Below are 24,014 nucleotides of genomic sequence, written 5' to 3'. Positions count from 1 at the left end.
ATGGCGGCGGCTCGGCCGGAAGTGACGTTGTGCCGGGGGCAGGCAGGAGCCGTGTTGTTGTCGGGAGTCGTCGCCTTACCCGGAAGCGGCTGCGGCCTGCTCGCTTGTGGCGACCGTTGGCGCTGGCGGTTGCTGAGCGATGGCTCCGGTATCCCGCTCGCGGAGCCCGGTGGAGTCTCCGCCCTGCCGGCGGGGGCGAGGCGATGCTTCGGCCAGCCCTTCTCCGCCCAGGCCCAGCCGGAGCAGGAGGTCCCGCTCCAGGTCTCGGTCCCGCGAGCACAGCGGGTTCCGGCAGCGGCCCGGGGCCCCGCACCACTTTGGCCACCGGCACGGCCCCGAGCATTACGGCAAGGAGCAGGAGGAGTCGCTGCGGCAGAGGCGAGTGACGAGCTGCGTTTGCTCCCGGGGTATCGCCAGCCTCCCCTCTCTCGCTCGGCCTGCTTGCTGCGCTAATGCGATTAAGGGCGCGATCCTCTGCCTGCTTAGACAGAAGAAAGCCCTGCAACTCCCAGCTGGCTGGGGAATGCTGGGCGTTGTAGGGCTTTCTTCTGTCTAATCAGGCATAGGACTGCGCCCTAAACCAGCTCGCCCTGCCCTGCCTAGTGCCTTCCAGGTGGTTTGGACTACAACCTCCATCAGCCCCCGCCAGCACGGTCATTGGTCAGGAATGCTGGGGGTTGTCGTCCAAAACATCTGGAGGGCACCGGATTAATTTAAATGTATGCAAGCTTTTCGTATTTAAAAAGGTGCAATTAGAAATTAGTCTGCTATTACAAAGCCAGTGTCCATAAAATCAATGTGAGGGATTTATACAAATCAACGTCCAGATTGTATCAGGTACTCAAAGAATTAATAGAGGATGACCATGCTTGCTGAAATGTTTCAGTCCCCACCCCTTGTCTCAAGTGCAAATATTCCATCAGTTTTGCCATTTCTGTCACGCTCCAAGCTGTGGGTTGCTGACTTTCCCTGTAAAGTAGTATTTTATCAGGGGAGCATTTGGGGGGTAGATAATAGATATTTCTGTGTTCCAGGATGGCTGTTGAAAGGAGCGGAACTGATTTTACAGCTTATCAGTTTACACTTCAAGCAAACCATTGGAGACATAAAAGCTGCTGGTTTTGATCTGTTTTGGTCCAAAGCTCTATATGGCTTGGGACCCAGATATGTAAACAGCCACGTGCCCTCTCCTCAAGATTGGATTCAGAAGCCCTGACACAGGTGCTCCCATCTTCAGAGCTGGATCCCCAGATGTTGTTAGACTACAGTTGCCTAATCACCAGCAAGCATGGCCAGTAATTGGCAATGCCGGTAGGCCAGTGTCATCTGGGAATCCAAGGCTGGAAAAAGGCTAGTTTAAATGGATAGTGACCCAGGTAGGGCCTTCTTGGTGGCAACATCCTGCCTGTAGGATGTTCACCTGGCACCTACTTTATTAGCTTTCACATGTGAGATGAATAACATTATATTTTCCTGAGCTTTAACGGGTAATATCTGAATGCTTGTTTTGCTTCTGATTCAGTGTTGGCCTCAGTCTCCTGCTGCCTTAGTTGATTTATTGTTTGTATATGTTTTAACCCCTTCACGGATCACTGCCTTGTTGTGGCGAAGGGGCTTGCATAACTCAGTGAAGCCGTAAGCTATGCTGTCAGTACGAATCCAAGGCAAACCATTCAACATCACAGTAATTCAAGTCTATGCCCCAACCACTGATGCTGAAGAAGCTGAGGTTGATCAGTTCTGTGAAGCCCTACAACACCTTCTAGAACTAACACCAAAAAAAGATGCCCTCTTCATCATAGGGGATTGGAATGCTAAAGTAGGAAGTCAAGAAATCACCAGGATAACAGGCAAGCATGGCCTTGGTGTACAAAATGAAGCAGGACAAAGGCTAATAGAGTTTTGCCAAGAGAACATGCTGATCATAGCAAACACTCTTTTCCAACAGCACAAGAGGCGACTCTACACACGGACATCACCAGATGGTCAATATCGAACTCAGATTGGTTATGTCCTTTGCAGCCAAAGATGGAGAAGCTCTATACAGTCAGTAAAAACAAGACCTGGAGCTGACTGTGGCTCGGATCATGAGCTGCTTCTTGCAAAATTTCGGCTGAAATTGAAGAACATAGGAAAAACCACTAAACCATTCAGGTATGACCTAAATCATATCCCTTATGAATATACAGTGGAGGTGATTAATAGATTTCAGGGATTAGACCTGATAGAGTGCCTGAGGAACTATGGACGGAGGTCTGTAACATTGTTCAGGAGGCAGCAACTAAATCCATCCCAAAGAAAAAGAAATGCAAGAAAGTACAGTGGCTGTCTGATGAGGCTTTACAAGTAGCTGAGGAAAGAAGGGAAGCGAAAAGCAAGGGAGAAAGGGGTATACTGCATTCAGTATACCCAACTGAATGCAGAGTTCCAGAGAATAGCAAGGAGAGACAAGAAGGCCTTCTTAAATGAACAATGCAAAGAAATCGAGGAAAACAATAGAATGGGAAAGACTAGAGATCTCTTCAAGAAAATTGGAGATCTCAAGGGAACGTTTTGTGCAAAGACGGGCATGATAAAGGACAAAGAAGGCAGGGACCTAACAGAAGCAGATGAGATTAAGAAGAGGTGGAAAGAATACACAGAACTATACAGCAAAGATCTTAATGTCCCGGATAGCCATGATAGTGCGGTCACTCAACTTGAGCCGGACATCCTCGAGAGTGAAGTCAAGTGGGCCTTAGGAAGCATTAGTAACAACAAAGCTAGCGGAGATGACAGTCTTCCAGCCGAGCTATTTAAAATCCTAAAAGATGATGCTGTTAAAGTGCTGCACTCAATATGCCAACACATTTGGAACACTTAACAGTGGCCACAAGACTGGAAAAGGTCAGTTTACATTCCAATTCCAAAGAAGGGCAACGTCACAGAGTGTTCAAACTACTGTACAATTGCGCTCATTTCACATGCCAGCAAGATTATGCTGAAAATTCTACAAGCTAGGCTTCAGCAGTATGCGAACCAAGAACTACCGGAAGTACACGCTGGGTTTTGAAGAGGAAGAGGAACTAGAGATCAAATCACCAACATTCGCTGGATCATGGAGAAAGCAAGAGAATTCCAGAAAAATGTCTATTTCTGCTTCATTGACTACGCTAAAGCCTTTGATTGTGTGGATCACAACAAACTGTGGCAAATTCTGAAAGAGATGGGAGTACCAGACCACCTTACCTGTCTCCTGAGAAACCTGTACGAGGGTCAAGAAGCAACAGTAAGAACCGGTCATGGAACAACCGATTGGTTCCAAATTGGGAAAGCAGTACGACAAGGCTGTATATTGTCGCCCTGCTTATTTAACTTTTATGCAGAGTACATCATGAGAAATGCCGGGTTGGATGAATCACAGATCAGAATTAAGATTGCCGGGAGAATTATCAACAACCTCCGATATGCAGACGATACCACCCTAATGGCAGAAAGCGAAGAGGATCTAAAGAGCCTCTTGTTGAGGGTGAAAGTGGAGAGTGCAAAAGCTGGTTTGAAACTCAACATTAAAAAAATGAAGATCATGGCATCTGGCCCCATCACTTCCTGTCATATAGAAGGGGAAGAAATGGAAGCAGTGACAGATTTTACTTTCTTGGGCTCCAAGATCACCGCAGACGGTGACTGTAGCCATGAAATTAAAAGACACTTGCTCCTTGGGAGGAAAGCTATGGCAAACCTAGACAGCATAGAAAGAAGCAGAGACATCACCTTGCCGGCAAAGGTCCGTCTAATCAAAGCTATGGTTTTCCCAGTAATAACGTATGGCTGTGAGAGCGGGACTATAAGGAAGGCTGAGCGCCGAAGAATTGATGCCTTCAAACTGTGGTGCTGGAGAAGACTCTTACGAGTCCCCTGGACTGCAAGGAGGTCAAATCAGTCCATCCTAAAGGAAATCAACCCTGAGTGCTCATTGGAAGGACAGATACTGCAGCTGAAGCTCAAATATTTTGGCCACCTAATGCGAAGAGAAAACTCACTGGAAAAGACCCTGATACTGGGAAAGACTGAAGGCAAAAGGAGAAGGGGATGACACAGGATGAGATGGCTAGATAGCATCATTGATGCAATGAATATGGACTTGAGCACACTCCGGGAGAGAGCGGAGGACAGGAAGGCCTGGCGTGCTATGGTCCATGGGGTCACGAAGAGTCGGACACGACTGAATGACTGAACAACAACAACATATGTTTTAAATTGTTTTAATTCCTGATAGTTGTGTTTTCCTACAAGGTGGGAATTTTTTTTTAAAATACAGTAATTAAAGATGTCTCAATTTGACATGCGATTTGACTCAGTCCCTCCTGATAAAACATATCAACTTCATAAATATGCCAGCTTTTCTCCTGATTGTTCTTTACAATTGTTGGAAGATTGTTTCTGTGGTTCCAGGACACCGAGGTTTAGGATGTGATACATAAACAGCTTACGTTGAACTAATACTTGAACTGACTTCATTCTTAGACAGCAGTTCTATGTACACATGTGAGAGTAGGTTCTATTAAATTCAGAGGGATTTATTACTGTGTAAAATATGCATAGCACTGGTTAGTGATTTTAATGGGATAAAGCTTTCCCAGTGTGTGAGGACATAGATGGAAATGTTTCATACATTGAATTTGCTGTTGCGTGGGTTTAGATCTGCTTTAGGATAACTTTAAAAAATAGGGGGGAAGACTATTGCTACTGATCAATCAAGTTCTGAATTGCCTTAGAATTCAAGGCCCAATTACCTGTGGTCAAGTTTCACCCTTTCACTCCTATAAGGACCCTGCATCTTCTGTAGGAAAGTATACAAAGTGCTGATATTATGGACATCTGTAGTGAACAAAATGTTTGTTATTATTGTATGTTTGTAGCTTATGTCACTGCGTTGTGTTGATTTTTTATATGTGCAAAGTGTATTCTGGGTTTTAACAGAGACTTGTCTTTCACAGACGATTAAATGAGAGAGAAAGAATAGGTCAACTAGGAGCACCTGAAGTTTGGGGATTCTCACCAAAAGTTCCTGACCCAGAGTAAATAAAGTCATTTTTAATTTTCTTTTCCTCTTTTAGACTTCTCTGCCATCATAGTGATGTACATACATTTTCCGTGCTACTTTCTCACATTTCTAAGTCCAGCTTTGCATCTCAAAACTTGGACAAGGGTGGCATCCAAGCAGATCAAGATGTAGACACACACACCCCTGGCATGTCTAGCCCCTGATCCAAAACATATATATGTATTCTTGTCTAAAATATAATGAACAGTTAGAACATGGCATAGAAATATATTTTATTGAAACACCTACTTTAAAAGCCTGCCCATTTAAGCATTTGTGTGATTTTGGTTTGGCCGTGTGAAAAAAGTTTTTCAAGTTGTACTTGCATCTCTTGCACTTTATTCCACAAGAATTAAGATTGTTTCTGTTCTGCCTTTAAATCTAGTTCTGATGAACATACCCCTGCAGAAGATGAAGATGGGACATCTAAAAAGAGCAGCTCCTCTGATTCCAGCTCAGGAGGTATTCTGTGTTGATTAAATGTTTGAATACAAGCCAACAATGTGATGTGGCTGCAAAAAAGGCAAATGCTATTTTGGGCTGCATTAATAGAAGTATAGCTTCCAAATCCTGGGAGGTGCTAGTTCCCCTCTATTTAGCACTGGTTAGGCCTCATCTGGAGTACTGTGTCCAGTTCTGGGCACCACACTTTAAGAAGGATGCAGACAAGCTGGAGAGGGTTCAGAGGAGGGCAACAAAGATGTCAGGGAACTGGAAACAAAGCCCTATGAAAAGAGACTGAAATAACTGGGCATGTTTAGCCTTGAGAAGAGAGACTGAGGAGAGATATGATAGCGCTCTTCAAGAACTTGAAAGGTTGTCACAGAGAGGAAGGCCAGGATCTCTTCTTGATCATCCCAGAGTACAAGACACGGAATAATGGGCTCAAGTGACAGGAAGCCAGATTCTGGCTGAACATCAGGAGAAACTTCCCAACTGTTAGAGCAGTATGACAGTGGAACCAATGACCTAGGGAGTTAGTGGGCTCTCCCACACAGGAGGCATTCAAGATGAAGCTGAACAGCCATCTGTTTGGGATGCTCTGACTTGGATTCCTGCATTGAGCAGGGGGTTGGACTCGATGGTCTTGTAGGCCCCTTCCAACCCTACTATTCTATGATTCTATGAATATATCAGTAGCCTCTGTAGAAAACCAAGTTGTCGGGCAGGCAACCTGGTGCTGTCCAGATATTTTGGACTACAATTCCCATAAACCGTAACCAACATGGTCACTTATAAACAACATGGTCGTTAGGAATTATGAGACTTGTAGTCCAAAACATCTGGAGGGCACCAGGTTGCCTGCCATTTAATGTATTGCAAATGGATTTGCTAAAATAAGTTCCATCAAAAAGAATTAAAGTTACCAGTTCCTGACTTGGGGACAGTTTCTGTTGCATTAACAGAGAGCTTCGGCTATTGGGCGGTATAGAAATGAAATAAAATTAATTAATTAATTAACAGCTGTGGACAGATTATTTGCAAATGATGTTCTGTAGCCCATGCTGCAGCAGTCTATTCACCTTTCCTGCCCTTTCCACTGTAGATAGCAAGACTGTAGTTTTGGCCAGTGGACAAGAATGTTTCTGCAGCTCAAGAGGCAGTAATGATGTCTGTTAAGGTAGCAGTTGCTGTCACAAACTACATTGGAGTGAACTGTTTGCCTTGATTGTAAAACATTTCCTTTTCAACTGTGTTTTCAGAGGAGGAGAAGAAAAAGAAGAAGAAGAAAAAGAAGAGAAAAGCTGCTTCACGTATGTGTGAGCCTGCTGTTTAGAACTAGTGTTCCCAACCTGGGATTAGCCTCTTCCTTGTTTTGGACTGTAAGCAAAATGGGGATTATTTTTCCTTTGCCCACAGTTCACATGAGGAATAGCAGTTCCTATCTAATTGACTCTTCATTTCAGTTTGAAGCATGAGTTGCTCATTCTGCTGTCAAGGAAAAAGGAAAGGAAAGGTTCCTCCTGTGCAAGCACCAGGTCATTGTTGACCCCTAGAGGGATGCCGCTTGCGCTGGCGTTTTCATGGCAGACTATAGCAGGGTGGTTTGCCATTGCCTTCCCCAGTCGTGACTACCTTTCCTCCAGCAAGCTGGGTACTCATTTTACCCACCTTGGAAGGATGGAAGGCTGAGTCGACCTGAGCTGGCTACCCGAGACCCGGCTTCCGCTGGGATCGAACTCAGGTCGTGGGGAGAGTTTCGGTTGCAATACTGCCGCCTACCACTCTGCACCACACGAGGCTCATTGCTGTCAAGAGTTTGGGCTAATTGAGAATCATATCATAATTAGGGATGTACGAAACACCTACCTGGTTCTGCGCTGGGGCATCAGCGGTGGGGGGAGGCGCTCTGTCCCTCCCCCCGGAATCCTTCCTGCCCAGCTCCGCTCCACGGCAGGTCTGCAGAGCCACCGGCCGGGGCCAGCCGCAGCCAGAGTTCCGGCCACGGCTGGGCTGCTTTGGCTGCAAATGGCAGCCACCGTAGCAGCCGCCATTTGTGTCCTTCCAGGCTGCCGTGATAGGCTACGTAAGTAATTACATAGCCTATCACGGCAAAGAACAGGGGCGCAAACAGCAGTGGTTCGCCATTTGCATCCCTGCTCTTAGTCGTGATAGGCTGCATAAATACGTAGCCTATCACGGCAGCCTGGAAGGATGCAAATGGCGGCCGCTATGACAGCTGCCATTTGCAGCCGCTGCCAGAGCCACCGGAGCCCCAGGTAAGCTTCGTCCTGGGGGGATTCCGCGGGGTTGTGGGGGGTGGGAGGCCGTTCCGCCATGGGTTTCGGGGGGCCGAATGCCAGTGCATTCGGCCTCACTGAAATCCGTGGCGGAATTCTCCGCCATCCCTAATCATAATAGCAACAGCATTGCTCCATTGGACACTTAAGTTCTGGTGGGGACAAACTACAGTTTAATACTATGTTAAGTATTTTGATAAATACCTTATTGATTTTTTGCACCCTGTTGAAAGTCTAGGACTACATTGCTTTGAACACATGGGAGTAATTAAACTCAGTGGCCCAGTTATTGTTTACGAACAGTGTGCTTGTCTACGCTGCCTGATTAGCTGTTTCTGCTTGCAGTGGCAGCAAACAAACCATGGGTCATCCCTCTATTGATATTATGCACGAGCTAGGAGCTCTGGCTTGTGTCTTCCCTAACAAGCCAGAGTCATGAGCCAAGAACAAACCATGGTTTATGACTCTGGCTTGTCAGGGGGCAATACAAGCCAGAATTCCCAGTTTGCATGTAACAGTAGACAAACAGACAGAAGGTCCATGGTTTGTTTAGCTCCTCCCGCTTGCCAACTGCTCATAAACTATAAGTTGCATCCAACCTGGATCAGTGGAACTGACTTCTGAGTAAACATGCATAGGATTGGGGTTTTAACTTGTATCTACATTACAAATATTAAAGTGATTAGAGCTGATTTTCCTTCTTGTGGCTTCTGCCAAGGGAGCCTGGGAATTTGCAGTTCTTTGTGGGTGCTGAGCATTCACTTGCAAAGATTCTAGGTTGCTCACAGATTTTACAGTTCCTTGGATGCAAGCTTTGATACTTAAACCCAATTTCAAACCGTTTATACATTTAGTGTAAACATGCTCTAAATGTGCAAGTGTGTAGGCATAGGCTCAGCCCTTCTGACACGATGTACAGAGTGAAGGCTGAAAGCATTTTTTTAGATACTCACTTACCTTCTCTCTCTCTCTTGTCTCACTGACCAGTGGAAACTGCATCTGTGTAGTTGACATTCATTTGTGAAATTCTGTTACTACAGTTTTAATCTGCCCTTTCCCCAAGGTTCTTCCGCCACCTTAGCACCACTCCCCACTTCCTTTATTCTCACCTTATGAGATACATTAGATTGAGGGAGTGACTGTACCATGGTCACCCAGTAAGCTTCATGGCTGAGCAGGGATCTGAACCCAAGCCCAGCACTCTAACCACTACACCAGCCTTCACCATCTGGGCACTTCCCCGCATGTGTTGGACTGCAACTTCCATCATTCCCAGCTACTGTGCCCACACTGCCTGGGAATGATGGGAGTTGCAGTCCAACACATTTGGAGGGCACCGGGTTGGGGCAGGCTGCATTGAACCATGCTGACTTTCCATCCCTCTTACCCTCAAGTATTTTATGTCTTTTCCCTGGATTGATTTATTGTTTGGTGATTAACATTTCAGGTGAGGGGGGAAAAAAGAGAGCCAAAAAGAAGAAAAAGAAGCACAGAAAGTAAGATCTCTTAAAACCATACATTAACATCTTACTATTTTCTGTTATCGTCATGTAAACAGTATTATCAAAAGTCTGTTTCTTCAACTGCTATTTACAAACCCAAAGTCTGCATTATCACCAAGAGAATTCTTAAGACCACGATTCTGCTCTCAATTATTGCTTTTTGTTAAGCTTCTGCACTCAGTTGCTTTTTCCTTCCTCCTTTCTGTTCTTGAATTCACTTATTTTCACCAGTTATATTAATACTGTGTAAAAGATTTGAGGGAGGTGATGTGGAATGTAGTGATGGCCTCCAACTTGAACAGCTTTAAAAGGGGACTATACACATGCATGGAGGATTAGGCTATCAACGGCTACTAATCATGATAGCTATGTATTACTTCCAGTATCAAGGCAGTATACCTCGGTATATCGGTGGGGAATAAAAGCAGAGGGTGGTATTGCATTCATATTGTGCTTGTGGGCTTCCCATTGGCATCTGGTTGGCCACTGTATGAACAGAATGCTGGACTAGATGGACCTGATCCAGCATGGCTCTTCTTACATTTTTAATACAACTAAGGTTGCAATCCTATACCTGGGAATAAGTCTTATTAAACTCTAAAGGGACTTGCTTCTGAGTACACATGTATAGGATTGCACCACAAGGGACTGAAAAGGGCGACAAAATTTATTTCATTCACGCTGTAAATGCTTATAAAAAAAAATACCTTCATAGGCTTCAGCAAGACAGACCGGGTTCCCTTTGTGCTGCATTGCTTGCTCTACATGCACAGAAAAAATAAGATTTTTTTTGTAGGCCATGTGTAGCTTCCCATACAAGCCTTAATTCATACTTCAATTACTTTATCCTTTCACTAATTCATTGATGATGCTGGTAATTTCCAGATATGACAGTTGGCCAAAGCATTCCACTCTTGTTCCCAGCCACCTCAAACTTTAATTTTACAATCCACTCTCTCTCTCTCTTTCTTCCCAACAGAAAAAAGTCCAAGAAGAAAAAGAGTAAGAAGAGCAGGAGGGACTCCAGTGAGTCGAGCAGTGAAGATTCTGACGATGAAGCACTGCGAGGGGATGATCTCTGGATTGAGAGATCAAGTAGGTTGTCGCTACCCATGTCATCTGGCAGAAATCCGTTTGCATATGTTTCCCCAAAGGGTTGTGGATGGATGTAGGCTTTAAACTGATTTCTTTGTAAGATAACTGTTAATTCTTTGTTTTATATCCTGCCTTTTCCAACAGAAAAACTCAAGGGGGCTGTCAACAGACATGTGCGATGCAAAGAAGTCCTAGGCCAGTGGAAGGGAGGGGTCAGTTGGGCCAGGCAGATCAACAGAAAGGTTGACAAGGCATTTTAATGCTTTGCAAAAGCCTTTATCTTATTCTTCCTTTTTATTGACCCATTGTAGAAAACACAGATGCAGTGGATTTCATTGGACCAGAAGCTCCCATTACTCATGCCTCTCAAGATGACCGACCCTTGAAGTAAGATTTCCAAGATAAATCAAAATACAGTGCTTTTCAGTTACATAGCTCACTCAGATGTTTGGAGCATTTTTCTTACAGTACTCACTGTTATCCTTGCAGCAAGCACCCTATAAGGTTGGCTGGTAGTATTATCTTCATATTACAGCTGGGAGCCTGAGACTGAAAGAATAGTTGCTTGCTCAGAGCCATTAGTTCATTTATGCCTGAGGTGAGATTTGATCTCGGGACTACCTCTCTCGGCACTCTGTTAGGCAGGACGCTAGATATATATTTTCCTAGAATTTATCATTTAATGGGTTGGAGGCATGGTCCACCACACCATCTCGCAACTTCCCCATGCTAATGCATAAGGATGCATTGCACTGCAACCTCTTGAAAGCCCTTCTATACTATGGTATTGGATAATCCATTGATTCTTAGCAGACCTGCACTGGAACCACAAATCTTACACTTCATTCTAAACATATCACCTTGAATGTGAGGGAAAATTGGTTGCCAGGCTGCACTTCCTGTCCCAGCCTATACTTGGTGTTGCCCAGGCAAAATGGAGAGCTTAATGAGAGGGAAGTCCAGTTGGAAGAATGAGACCTAAGGAATTTGTGTGCCACTGGACTAGCAATGGTAGATTAAGGAAGGATCCAGAGTTCAGTGTTCTCTCACCCCACTGGGACTTCTTGCAAGGCATGGCCTGTGTTTGAATCCATTCCTTAAACTTTAAGGCTTAAAGCTTTTTGCTTGGTCCTCATTACATTCTCTGCTTTATATGATCCAAAGCAAGCGAGAGAGATGCCAGTGGAGTTTTAAGACCCAAATAACAGAAAGGTGAAATGCATTAATTGTCTTTTGACTTAATCCAAGGGGTAACACCTCTTTATAATGAAGTCAGCCCCTCTCCATGTTCCATGGTTTCAGCACAAACTTATGCCATGTTTGTTCTGCAAGCACAAGTGGGCAGAGGCATAGTGGCTCTTATTTTTGTGCTGTGTTGAGTTTGTTCTACCAAGTTTAAGAAAATATGAGTTTCCCAAGCTTCTCAAGAAGCTCCCTAATTAGACCGTCACAGTTTGCAGCCTTGCAGGTGCCTAGCGTGCCTGATTGTAAATAGTACCAAGATGGATTTAGTAGATTACATCCATGTTTTTGAAAGGCTTAGTGGCTTCCTTTGTTTGAAATGGCACTGTCTTTCTCTGTTAAAGCTATGGACATGCTTTGCTCCCTGGTGAAGGTGCTGCCATGGCGGAATATGTAAAAGCAGGAAAACGGATCCCTAGGAGAGGTGAAATTGGCCTTACCAGTGAAGAGATTGCATCATTTGAGAAGTCTGGCTATGTGATGAGTGGCAGCAGGTAGGTGTTTTGATGAGGATTGCCATGAGGTTTTACTACAGTAAATGTATATCATCTATTTGGTTGTTACATATTACAGGGTGTCGGGGAGAGGCATTCACATTACGGCTAATGGAAATTGGCCTTGTAGTGAAAGGATTGTTCTCTTTTGGGCTGGATGTTGGGTGGTGTTGAATGTGTTTCTTCACAATGAGCATTGTGTTTCTCATCAGACATCGGCGAATGGAAGCTGTGCGTCTGCGTAAAGAGAACCAGATCTACAGTGCGGATGAGAAGAGAGCCCTGGCGTCTTTCAACCAGGAGGAGAGGCGGAAGAGGGAGAACAAGATCCTGGCGAGCTTCCGTGAGATGGTCTACAGAAAAACTAAGGGCAAAGACGAAAAATGAGCTGCTTGCTCTTCTTGTATATCACAGATTGGAGCTGTTGTTGGCGAACCCCACCTGATAACAGCAATTTGAAACTGGGTGTGTCCAGTACCACAGCCCTACTTGCTGGGCTAGTGCTGCCTGAACTTTGGGAAATGGTTCACGGGTATTATAACAGTGTTGGCAGGTTTCATTCACTAGCTTACAGGGCGTTGCCAACAGCAGAATATACAGGCGAGGTAGGAATTGAGCAAAGCAGGAATTGAGCAAGGCAGGCCATCACACAGACAATACCAAAATATTGCTAGCAATCTGAGATGCTGCCATCTGCTGATGATCTGGGAAAACTGCTTAAAATTCTGTGCCACAAAGTAACTAGCTCATCCCAAACAGTTAAAAACAGGGACTTCCATGACTGAAACTTGGGATTTTATTGCTTTGTTCTGCGTTCTTGGATAAGAGAATGTTGAGCCCACAGTGCAAGATAGACAGAATGGATTGAACACGTCTTTTACTGGACCAGATAATTAAATAAAAGATGGCCCAATTACATTGTGTGTCTAACCCTGTAGACCCAACAAGACAGAACTGCCCTTAATGCTGGATATCACCTTTATAAGCTTCCTGTCCAGAGCATACGCGTTTTGTGTGTAAATCAGCTTTTTTCCCCTTTTGTTTTTAATAGCACAAACTGACTTAAATCATAGTCTTGTTTTTTGGCTTGGACTCCTTGTAAATAGAGGTACATTGCATCACATAGTACAGATTTAACTTCATTATTTTCAAATTCTGTATATTTAGCAATATGAAGTGACCTATACATTACAAAAGAGAGAACTGCTTGAAGAATGTAAACATCTTCCTGCCTGACCTTGTGTAAATAGTGTTTCAATAGGATGGATGGGCTAGATATCTGTAAGCTGTGGCGGAGTGAATCTAGGGTGGTTCAGAGGTTCATGTAGCAGTGGCACATGCATTGGGGCTTCTGAGCCTTTCGCCCCTTTCAGAAATCTTAGGAACCATCCAACAAGCCACTTCAGGACAACCTCAGCAGTACCTCTAACACAACAGGAAGCTGCAATCTGAAAAAGGGAAGGAAAAACCCCAAACAAAACAGGATGGGGGCTTTGTCTGGTACATTCTGAGTACCCCTTCCTTGCACATTTCCAAAATTGTGCATTTCTGGGAAAATATTTTTAAAATAAAGTGTTCCCCTGGGTGCACCTGATCATTTGGTGTGTTGCTGTTTTTCAAACTTTGGTTTGCCAGTTTGAAGCCATGATTTGTTCTCTGAAATTTCTAGAAGAGAAAAAAAAAAAAAGCTGCCATCACCTTATTCCGACGACGCTGAATGCACTCATTGTTATTTGGAGACTTTATTCTCACATTTGGAATTGGGGACTGTGTACGTCAGGCATGTGTTGAATCAAGATCAAATACTACTGGTGGAGCCCCCTAAAAAAGACTTTGGGCATCACTGTGCTAATACGTGCAGGTCAGGCTTCTCTTCCTAGCTTGATTGTGCCCATATGGACTCAAATGTTACAGTAAATAGCGATCTCAGTCTGCTGTGATCTACCAGCCAGGTAAAAACTGCAGGATTAAGGACCTTAATGCTTGGTGTGTGGGTGTGATGGTTAACATGTGTCACATTACCCCTCAGTTTAGTATCGGTGAATGAATTTTAACATGCAGCAGAGAAACCAAAAATGAAAATGGGCTTGACAACACACCCACACAACCTTTATTTACAAAAGTCGAAGCAGAAAACCACCATAAAGTAAAGGGTTTTAAAAAAAAATTGCAACAACTCAAAAGGAACTAAAAGTCAACAGTCTCCATCATGGTGATTTTGCTTTCAATTACATCTTTGAGCCACTTTTCTTTAAATCGAGACTCTCCTGGCCTATAAAGAAAAACAATGGAGGAGATATGAGTGGGTATTTCATGCAATCCAAAAATGTTAAGACTTGTGCTGTGTCAAATGTAATCTGTTTTATATGGCCAAAAAGCACTGTGCAATATTTTGGGCTATCAACATCTATCAAAAGCTAACTTTTTATGCAGATGTTTCCCTTCCTCAGCTTGTTCTGAGGAATTATCTGTGTCATACGCATTGATTTCTGCCTTTTTAACCATTTACAACCGGTTAATTTCTTTGCCAAAACTCCACTTCTGTAACTAAAATCTGGGTTTCAGCACACATAGAAAAGACAACATTAATGTTGGAGTTCCAGACTTAATAAACGTGTCAAGTTTTGACAATTGGGTATCTTCACATTTTGTGGACACAGCTGGAGTATGCTACCCTTCATTTGTCAATAGTGCAATCCTAGACATGTTTACTCAGAAGTAAGCCCCATTGTTTTTAATAAGGCTTACTCTCAGGTAAGTGCGTACGTGATTACAGCCTTAGTGATGAATCCTGAAGGATGACTTTCTTTAGCTGCAAATAGGATAGCCAACTTTTCATAACTTTAGTCTGCATGCACAGAACAAAGCAAATGCTGGTTTCTGCAATAGTTAAAGGCGCAGGTCTGGCCTGTTTGTATCTGGTCAACTGCCAATCCTAGTTGCAAATCAATGGGACACATAAAAGCAGGTGAATGGAATGGGCTCCTAGCGGAATCTGCCAGGAAAAGCGAATTTTCTCCATAGCAAAGCATCTAGCATAGCTTCTGGTAACTGCAGTTATTTCAAAGGATGTGTAATTTGGCTTTTAAGTAATAAACCACAGAAAATACCTGTGAATGAGCTTATTCGTCTCCACCAGAAAGTAGACTTCAATAGGTAATGTCTGTGTTAAATGGAAAATCAGACTTCGTTAAAACTCTGGAAACACTGAGCTTCTATTTTGTTTTTAAAACACCAGCGCACACACCCAAAAAGGGCATTCTAGTCATCATAGACGCAAAAGAAAATCTCAGGAAAGTAGTAGCAGCACTGTGAGGTTTGAATTTTAATTTATACCCAGGACCCCTCGGTTGATCAGGCTGAGATGTTTTGGGATCTTTTGAGGTGGAGCTAGGACACACACAACCAATGTAGATGAAAGAAAAAGATTTATTGACAAAGAAACAACAGCTGAGCCTCCCCAGAGAGTTGCAAACCCTCTGAGGCTTAAGAGACTATGCATCTTATACAAACTTAGTTGCAAGTACCTCAAAGAACTATATGCTGTTTGGTCACAACTTAGCTACCCAAAAAAGGTGCCTTAAATGACTAAATATACAGTTAGTCTCTGTTATACAGCTTCCCTGCAGCCAAGCTCACACACCAGAGCTTGCTAACTGTGTAATGGGCATACAGTTTCATCCAGGCTCAAGCCAGAACCTGCTGTCTGTATGAAAGCCTCCAAAACAGTGAGTATGACAGTGCAAAGATAACTGTGCTTTATCTATGCCCTGGACAGTAAAATCCTATTCCCTGACTTCTACCCAACACATACCACACGCTGCCAAGCACTTGGCCAGAGCCCTTGACACGTGTCCTGTGGATCGAGGGTGCTGTTGTATGTGTACATGCAATGATCCAGATGCAACCACGCCCCTTCTGAACACTAGCAAGATCAGGAGGTTTTATACTCTTTCTTCCTTGCGGCCTGTGGCATCAAAGAGGGGTTCGATGTGTTCTTTGTTGATCATGTCCTAAATTCCATGATCAATGGTTGTTTACTGACAGACTGAGACATCCTTCTGACTCCCCCTCTTCAGGATGTTTCTGTGGTCATAAAGTACTGTCCTTTGTTATTAAAACATCTGCTGATGCCCCTCTTAATTGGCCCATGTCCATCTTTTGTAACTGATACTTTGGCAATCTTCAGCACATACCAAAGCACCCCCATTAGGCCTTCCTGCAATAAAACCATCCGCTCCATTCACACTCTCCGTCTCAGCCCCCCCTTTCCTGACCTGGGCTAGAAAGTTTCCATTGATGCTGAAATGTTTTGGCTAAAAGGATTCATTCAGAATATTTACAATTCAAGTTGCATTCCGGATCAAGCTTTGCATACATCCTTTTAGTTTCACATTGCATTTGTTGCATTTCAACATGAGATCAGGGGCTCATTGTGGCATCTGAAGTCTACAAGGTTCTCTACTAGGAGTAGGAACAGGTTATAGAGGGAAGCAACCTTTATTGACAAAAATCAAGTAAAGGTAGATTTAAGAAATGAGAGAGAGAGATTAAACTTAACTATTCCAGGGAGCAATCCTATGACCGCTAGACAGTGGCTAGACGGCCATAGGATATCTGGTTTTCCAGGAACTGACCTTGCCCCACTTCCATGCTGCCTCCGAGGTAACGCAGAACAGCTCCATGCACCACGCTCACAAGAGGAGCATGGAGCAGCCAAAAAGGGACGTGTCTGGGGGTGCTGGGGCGGGGAGGGCGGAAATGCCTGTACAACACATCCAATGTGTCATACAGCAGCCTCCTCCTCCGCTCCGCCCTCCCGCAGCTAGACAGCTGCAATCGGCTGTCTAGCTGAAAATGCAGGGCAGGAGAAGCATGGAGGGAACGATCCCCTCCGTGCTTCTGCCCTGCATTGGATAGGAGGTCGCCTCCGAGTTCGGAGGCGGCCGCCTATCTGAATAGGATTGCGCCCTAAGGGAAGTACATGTGGATATCGGAAATGTAGGGAACACAACATGAAAAAATAGGTAAAATACAATCACACTGTGTCAGTAGCATGTTCCCAGGAAGACGAGGCTGACAGTACTGGGCTCTCAGCACCTCTAGCAAGGGAGTTCCATAGAATCGGAACATTGTGTACTACACAGACAAAGATGTTTATGTGGGGTTTTCATGCGTACTTGGCCCTGATAAATGACTGTCTAAATCAGGGGTGCAAAACCTTTCAGACCAAGGGCTGAATTCCATTTTGGAGAGGGGATGGATTCCAGTAGAGGATGGGCCCGAACGGAAACTGCCAGTAGCTTGGGAAAGGAAAACCACCAGTAACTTAGGGGAGGCATTTCAACCGGGGGTGGGGGGCGGAATTGCACCAAAGCTGGGGAAACACCCAGTGATCAGTGGCTGGGGGAAAGGGATGGGGCAAGGACACATGGCCATCTGGGGAACCCCAGAAGGCCAGATTTGGACCATGACGTGAGCTTCCGTACTCCTGGTCTAAAATACTCTTCCATATGAACTGTCTGATCCTTATGATCTTCCTCGGAGCCCCTTTTCCCGGCACACCCACCTCCTGTCCTGATGGTAGGCAAGGGGTTACTGGGCCATTTCTGTAATGGTGCCCAAATCGTGGAACTTCAGCCATCCTTAGACATGTTCATCTAGCACCATCTCGGTTACCTTTTAGGTGATAAGTCTGCATACAGAAGATCCACGTTTCAATCCCTGGCATCACCAGTTCTCAGGTAGCAGGCACTGTGAAAGATCTCTGCCTGAAACCCTGGAGAGCTGCCAGTCTGAGCAGACTACATTGGGTGCTCGATAGACAAATAGTCTGGCCATGTTTTAAGGCAGCTTTCTCTGTTCCACTTCTCCTGTTCTTTAAGTGGGATTTGGGGTCCTTTTAATCAAGTTTTAGCAGTTTTATCTGCTGGCTCAGCTGTTTTGATCCTTGTCATTTTACTGCTGTCTGATTACAGGTTGTAAGCTGCCCTGAAGCTACTTGTGGCTTCAAGACCGGGTATAAGTTTTATATGTAAATAAATTGCTTAATTCATACTCATGCTGTAGCAGTGTAGGATCTCACTGGGAAATGGCTCTCCAACCCTGGCACTTGGTAGAATATTCAAACACAAAAGTGATTTGTAAGATTCTCCTTGCTTTTTACTGTTACAGATGCAAGTGTCATTGGGAGAGTTCAGACTATCATATCTTGGCTTAATAAACTGAGATATGGATGAGATATGGATGAGCCTTTTGGCCATGTATCCAGCCAGCCTGTTCACTCTTCCCTTTGCAGAAGGAGTGAACAAATCAGGAAGTCTTCAATTAATGATAGTTTCCCATTTTGTCTGAACTGGGAACAGCTTTGGAACAACAAGCCAGGAGAGTAAATCCATTTCAAACCATGGTTTGCTCCAAACTTTGGCTTGCTCCAAAGCTGTTAAATGTAGTTTCTTGGTTTGGACAACATTAGAAATTGTAGTTAATGGAAGACTTCCTGGTTGGTTGGTTGGTTGGTTGGTTGACTTGCTTGTGCGAAGGGAGGAGCAAAGAAGCTGTGTGAGAGGCCGACATGCTCTTTCATATCTTGGCTTATTAAACCATGTTATTTTATAAGCCAAGCCACATCCAAACATGGTCAAACAGCTTGTTTCCCCTTATTTACAAGTAAATAGAATAAAGGGACTGTGGTCTGAGTCTTGCAAATGATCAAGTTTATGGGTCTCAGAAGTTCAAATTGATCCTAAGAAGAGCGCTCCAAGAATGCTTAATTATAACGATATGCTTATTTGTGTTCAGAGGAATATTACTGGGAGAGTCAAAATACTTACTGATGGTTTGATTTTGGAAATCTCTAGGATGAAATAGATGCATGCTGTTGCTCGTGGGATAGGCTTTCTACACGTTGGAATGCTCCAGCGTACCCGGTAATGGTACCTTGTACTGTACTGTAGTTCATCCTCACTGAGATAGTTTGTCCAGTGTAGCCAACTCTCGTGAAGCTCCCATGTCTGTGGCACAAAAGTAAGCTATGCTGTGGTCCCATGTATAAGCTCCTCTGTGAGCTTACCTTGATCTAGGTCATAGATAAAAGTAAGCACATGGTACATAGACTCTATGGTAGCATAATGGGTGCAATCGAGAGAAGGTCAGGCACATCTAAAGCCCATTTTAGTTGGAACTGCAGTGGTTAGAGTACCTTTCCCCGACCTGGTGCCCTCCAAATGTTTTGAAGCCCAACTACTATTAGCCCCAGCCAGCATGGCTAATATTAAGGGATGGTGGGGGTTGTAATCCAAAACATCTGGAGGGCACCAGATTGGAGAAGGCTGAGTGAGAGACTTGGACTGGGGAGACCTGGGCTTGAATTTCCACTTGGGCTGCAGAGATCAGTAAAGCACATGGTTTGTATGCAGAAGGTTCCAGGTTCAATCCCTAGCATCTCCGGGTAAGGCTAGGAAACAATCCTGTCTGAAACCCTGGAGAGCCACTGCCAGTCAATATCAGCAATGCTGGGCTAGACTGACCAATGGCCTGAGTCAGTATAAGGCAGCTTCCTGAGTTCCTCAAACATATTTAAGTAGTGCTTGAGGTTGCACATTGTGGAAGGACCCAGTAGAACCTCCTCTTGTGAGGTTTGGAAGGACCTCCTGTTAATGACCAGGTTCACTGACATGCATCTGGCTTAGCTGCAGGCGCAATGCACACACCAGAGCAGGGGCAGGCAACCTTTTTGGGGGGCCCTGGGCACATTTGACAATTTAAGAAAGTGTCAGAGGCAGCACCACAAAATGGCCGCCATGGGAGGCATGGCAAAGGACAAGTAACCTACCCAAAAGACTGAGTACAAGGCAGAGGTGAGGTCTGAGCCCCAACACACTAAACAATTCCTTTGAACCCACAGTTTTCAGCACCAACAGAAACCTCTTTCACTGCAATCTCAGTTGCTGGTAAGAAAATGTGTTAATTTCTTAAAAATAAGGGGGAGCGGGAGGGGGAGGGCAACTTGGTGGGCCAGCATCAAGGGTAGGCATGGTCAGGTGCCTGCTGAGGGAAAACGCCCCAGCAGGGGCCCACAAACAAACGACCCCTGGACTTGCTCCTTCTCTCCATCATTGCAGCCTGCTTGTTCACCTGCCTCTCGCTCTGACCCAGACTATGGTGGTGGTGGGAAGGAGAAGCAGGAGATGCCACTGCCGACTTGCTCCCTGGCTCTCTGCCCGTCAAGCAAGCCAGTGGCAGCAATGGCCTAGTTTCCATGTGACGCTAAGCCATGGTGGATTGCTGAGAAAGAGGATGCGGAACAATAGCAGCTGGTGACAATAGTGGCGAGAAGGTAAATTCGCTGAGGGAGGGGGCCCATTGAGGGTGCCTTGCCCAAGGCCCCACAAAAACCTGGAGCCGGCACTGTCCACTCTTAAACTTACTCTCATATATTCCTCGATCTGGGCCACCCCTTTTCCTACTGTGAAGTCTTCACACTTAATCCATGTAATATTTGGCACTTCATATTTGGCTCCTGCAACTGAAGGGGGACATGGATTAATCGCCAGTACAGGTAGATTACATTCCCTCTGAAAGGCTTCAGAGGCACACTAAGCTTACGTTGCAGGACTGCCTCCTTCTGTTGCAGGTCTCTGACAGTGTCCCTTGCCCCTGCGATCACATCAGCCACAATGGTGCTCGCTTTCTCCTTGATGGCTTCAAGAACTGCATCATCCTCTTCCACAGCTGCACGGTTGTCTTCCAAATCTATTGTCAATGCCTCCATTGTCCTCAACTCTTGACAGAAAATGATCGCACAAGATGAGAAAGATCAGTGCCAGGGGAAAAGATTACTGCTTTGTCATAGGCAGAATTCTTCTATACCATTTGACCTGTATGCATGTTGCAAATCAACCAAATTTGCATTATAGCTGCATATTTAGCATCATTCATTCCACTACTGCTAATCATGGGAAGGAACAAAGACCACTGCAGGGCACAAAGGTACCTCTGGTGCAGAAAATGGCAACCAAAATTATCCTAAATACTAAGGAGAGGCCCTTTTGAGGGCACCGTTACGCGCTGACGGAGAGGGCTTTCTCCTGGGTTGCCCCCAAACTGTGGAATGCGCTCCCTCAAGAGCTACAACTGGCTCCCACTCTCTTGGCCTTTAGAAAGGGTGTAAAGATACATCTTTTCAATTTAGCCATTTAAAATGTGTCATTTTTAATGTCTTGGGGCGCAATCCTACAGCAGCTAGACAGCGGCTAGGCGGCCATAGGATTTTTTGGTTTTCGGGAACTGACCTTGGAGCCCGCACCCCGAGGATGGTTCCCAGAAAACTGCCTCCCCGCCCCCGCCACCTCATAGGTGGCACGGATTGTCCCCAGCTCCACGCTTGGAAGAGCAGAGCAGGGCGGGAGGAAAGGGGGCGTTCCTGGGGGCGAGGAGGGGCGGGGATGGCGGAAATGTCGTTACGACACTTCCTATGAGTCGTCCAGCCCCCCCACCCCACTCTGAACCGCTCCGGCTAGACAGCCGAAATCGCCCATCTAGCCAGTAATGCAGGGCAGCCAGAGCACAAAGGAGAAGATCCCCTCTGCACTCCACCCGCCCTGCATTGGATAGGCAGTCGCCTCCGAGTTCAGAGACAGCCGACTATCCCCATAGGATTGCACCTTTAGCTGTTTGTAATGTTCTTATTTTTATTGTTGCAAGGTTTTACTGGTTTAAATGGTTGAACACTGCCTTGATGGCTTTTTAGCAGATAAGGACGAATAACAATAATAACAATAATAACCATCATCATCTTCATCATCATAATTTTCCCTGACCACTGATTGTTTGGTGGTTTCCTGGCTTTTTGTGCAGTCTTTTCCCCGATTCTAAAAGGTTGCAATGCCTCTCCTAAGGCTGTGTTGCTGGCAGTGAGAGCTGTAAGCCGAAATATGTTGGCATTTTGTCTACAGCCCCACACCTTTTGCCTTGAGCCCCACCCACCATTGAATTGCAGCCCCTGAGAACTTCTCCGAAATGGAATTCAGCCCTCGGGCTGAAAGAAGTTCAACCTCTCTGGCCTACAATGACTGGCGGTGGTTCTCCAGTTTTTCCCAGGGTCACCCAGAGTTGCCAGGGACTGAATCTGGGACGATGTCAGGAATTATTCTGAGCATGTGGAGATGTCTGGCAGCTCATATTTGGAATCAGAATGGGAACAGCAAGACAGAGAAAGGCACCCGCCCTAGTGAGCCCAGATATGGCGAGACTTTCTTCCCAAGACCTTGACACACAGATGGCCCAGCTTGAATGGCTCCCCCATTCTTCCACCTGAGAACTCAAGTTTCAGAGGGAAAGGAGGAGGAGGGCAAGAGGCATGACTTGCGGGACTCTAGGGTCCGTCACAGAGCAAAGCAGGAAAAGTTAGGGGCAGAGCTCAGATGCTCCGCCAGGTTGGCCACTCGGGGAAGCCAAGGTTGGAGGGAGCCACCCTAAGGGAGGGGCATCCCTGCGAAGCAAGTCTGGCTGAGAAGTTCTTGACCAGACTGCTGGCAACTTCTCTAACTTCCACTTCCTGATCTGCGTAGATGTGTAGATTAGTTGATTCTATGCAGTCTGAGAGTTTCCTAGAATCTGCCTTTGTAAAGAAGCTAGTCATTAACTAATAAAGTGGTGTTATCCTGAAGCTTTGTTTCCTGGAGTGTGTTGATTGCAAAGGGAGAGAACAAAGGAATGGGACAGGGCTTTTGCCTGTGACGCCAGTCGCCTCTACCACTGAACTACGCTCCTGTTTGATCTTTACACTTGCAAATACGTCTTTCTATGTGCACACATTGCAATTTTGCAGTGTGCTTAAAAAAAAAAAGGCTTAGGTATACCATGCCTAAAAGTCATCATCTGTGAAACAAGAATGAAATGCATGAATGAGCCCATCCCTTTGCCTTCTCTGAGTCCCCATTTCCTGTACACTCCACCACAAATGCAAATAACAAAACATACAGCAGGTCCCTGGTGCAAGGAAGCGGGTGCCTGTTGTTTTTAGAAGTAATAATCAAAGACTGTGGTATTCATCTCAGCACTTCCTCCGCTCCTACAAACAGAGGCATGGGAACTTCACTACCTGCTTGGAAGCACCTTCCAGCTTCTTTTCCCCTGTGCCGAGGTCTGCCGTATTTGCTCCAGAATGCAGGTTCCCAGGGCTCATCAAGCAGCTGGTTCGCAGGCTTCTGTGACAAGTGTTTGGTCACAATCATCACCCGGACAACAGCCAGTAGAATTCCAGCTTCGATGAACAGGCATTCCATCACACTGAAAGGATCACGCAGAGAGACTGGCTCTTTGTGACGCATCATGTTTGCTGCCGATGTGAACATTAGGCCGTGAGAGACTGGGAGGAGACCATTGCCAAGTGGTTCATCTTGTTTTCATAACAGGCAGCAGGACAGGATGGGGGCTCTTGAGCCTCCCCACCCGTCTGGGAAAGGGAAAGCCATTTCTGTTGGCCAAAGCATGTAGATACATTTGGTTGGGGAAAGGAAATTCCTTGGACGTTTCAATCCAACGGAAAGAAACGCACGTGGTTGTTTCCATGCAACCATACAGGTCGGTAATCATACATTAAGTCACTCATGGCTCTCACAAGTCCAAAGTACCCAGACGCCAAGGAGTGTGCCCACTGCATTGCTGTGTGATGAATCATGCTGGTCTTGCCTCCTGCTGTACAGACTCTGCTTGTTGCTGTTGTTGTTGTTCGGTCGTTCAGTCATGCCCAACTCTTCGTGACCCCATGGACCGTAGCATGCCAGGCCTTCCTGGCCTCCACTCTCTCCTGGAGGGTGCTCAAGTTTGTACAGACTCTGCTGGGTGTGTT

The 24,014-nt window shown here is 45.4% G+C and overlaps 2 protein-coding genes across 4 annotated transcripts; one reads left to right on the top strand and one right to left on the bottom strand.

The window, feature by feature from the left end:
• Positions 1-40: 40 nt before the first annotated feature.
• On the top strand, positions 41-14,791 carry NKAP (NFKB activating protein). 2 transcript variants are annotated; one of them, XM_084813791.1, is made up of 9 exons: positions 41-378; positions 4,980-5,060; positions 5,472-5,548; positions 6,790-6,840; positions 9,275-9,323; positions 10,309-10,424; positions 10,736-10,811; positions 12,011-12,160; positions 12,373-14,791. In XM_084813791.1, the coding sequence occupies exons 1-9, from the start codon at positions 140-142 to the stop codon at positions 12,545-12,547; spliced, it is 1,014 nt and encodes a 337-aa protein (XP_084669917.1). In that variant the 5' UTR covers positions 41-139; the 3' UTR covers positions 12,548-14,791. The 2 variants fall into 2 exon arrangements, with proteins under 2 accessions (XP_084669917.1, XP_084669918.1); XM_084813792.1 differs by lacking the exon at positions 4,980-5,060.
• On the bottom strand, positions 14,169-24,014 carry AKAP14 (A-kinase anchoring protein 14). 2 transcript variants are annotated; one of them, XR_014784806.1, is made up of 6 exons: positions 23,265-23,679; positions 20,768-20,944; positions 20,590-20,687; positions 18,994-19,238; positions 15,271-15,323; positions 14,169-14,432 (listed from the first exon to the last, which is right to left on the bottom strand). XR_014784806.1 is itself a non-coding variant. In XM_084813793.1 (6 exons), exons 1-6 carry the CDS (start codon positions 23,515-23,517, stop codon positions 14,348-14,350), a joined length of 846 nt encoding a protein of 281 aa, XP_084669919.1. In that variant the 5' UTR covers positions 23,518-24,014; the 3' UTR covers positions 14,169-14,347. The 2 variants fall into 2 exon arrangements, 1 of the variants encoding a protein (XP_084669919.1); XM_084813793.1 differs by having other exon boundaries at positions 18,994-19,173; positions 23,265-24,014.

Source organism: Heloderma suspectum, chromosome 9 (assembly GCF_057233095.1).
Source record: "Heloderma suspectum isolate Gila_16-S chromosome 9, 16-S_ref, whole genome shotgun sequence".
In the NCBI taxonomy this organism is placed as follows: domain Eukaryota; kingdom Metazoa; phylum Chordata; class Lepidosauria; order Squamata; family Helodermatidae; genus Heloderma; species Heloderma suspectum.
Note: the sequence above shows the minus strand (reverse complement) of the source record. Positions and strands in the feature narration are given on the sequence as shown.

What these genes read in the sequence shown, in the direction of transcription:
- AKAP14 (XM_084813793.1), bottom strand. Translation starts at nt 23,517, where the DNA reads ATGTTCACATCGGCAGCAAACATGATGCGTCACAAAGAGCCAGTCTCT. An exon ending in GAAGGAGGCAGTCCTGCAAC is followed by an intron (nt 20,688 to 20,767) that starts GTAAGCTTAGTG and finishes GTCCCCCTTCAG; the next exon opens with TTGCAGGAGCCAAATATGAA. An exon ending in TTTCCAAAATCAAACCATCA is followed by an intron (nt 15,324 to 18,993) that starts GTAAGTATTTTG and finishes CATTTAACACAG; the next exon opens with ACATTACCTATTGAAGTCTA.
- NKAP (XM_084813791.1), top strand. Translation starts at nt 140, where the DNA reads ATGGCTCCGGTATCCCGCTCGCGGAGCCCGGTGGAGTCTCCGCCCTGC. An exon ending in GAGGAGTCGCTGCGGCAGAG is followed by an intron (nt 379 to 4,979) that starts GCGAGTGACGAG and finishes TGTCTTTCACAG; the next exon opens with ACGATTAAATGAGAGAGAAA. An exon ending in TATGTGATGAGTGGCAGCAG is followed by an intron (nt 12,161 to 12,372) that starts GTAGGTGTTTTG and finishes GTTTCTCATCAG; the next exon opens with ACATCGGCGAATGGAAGCTG.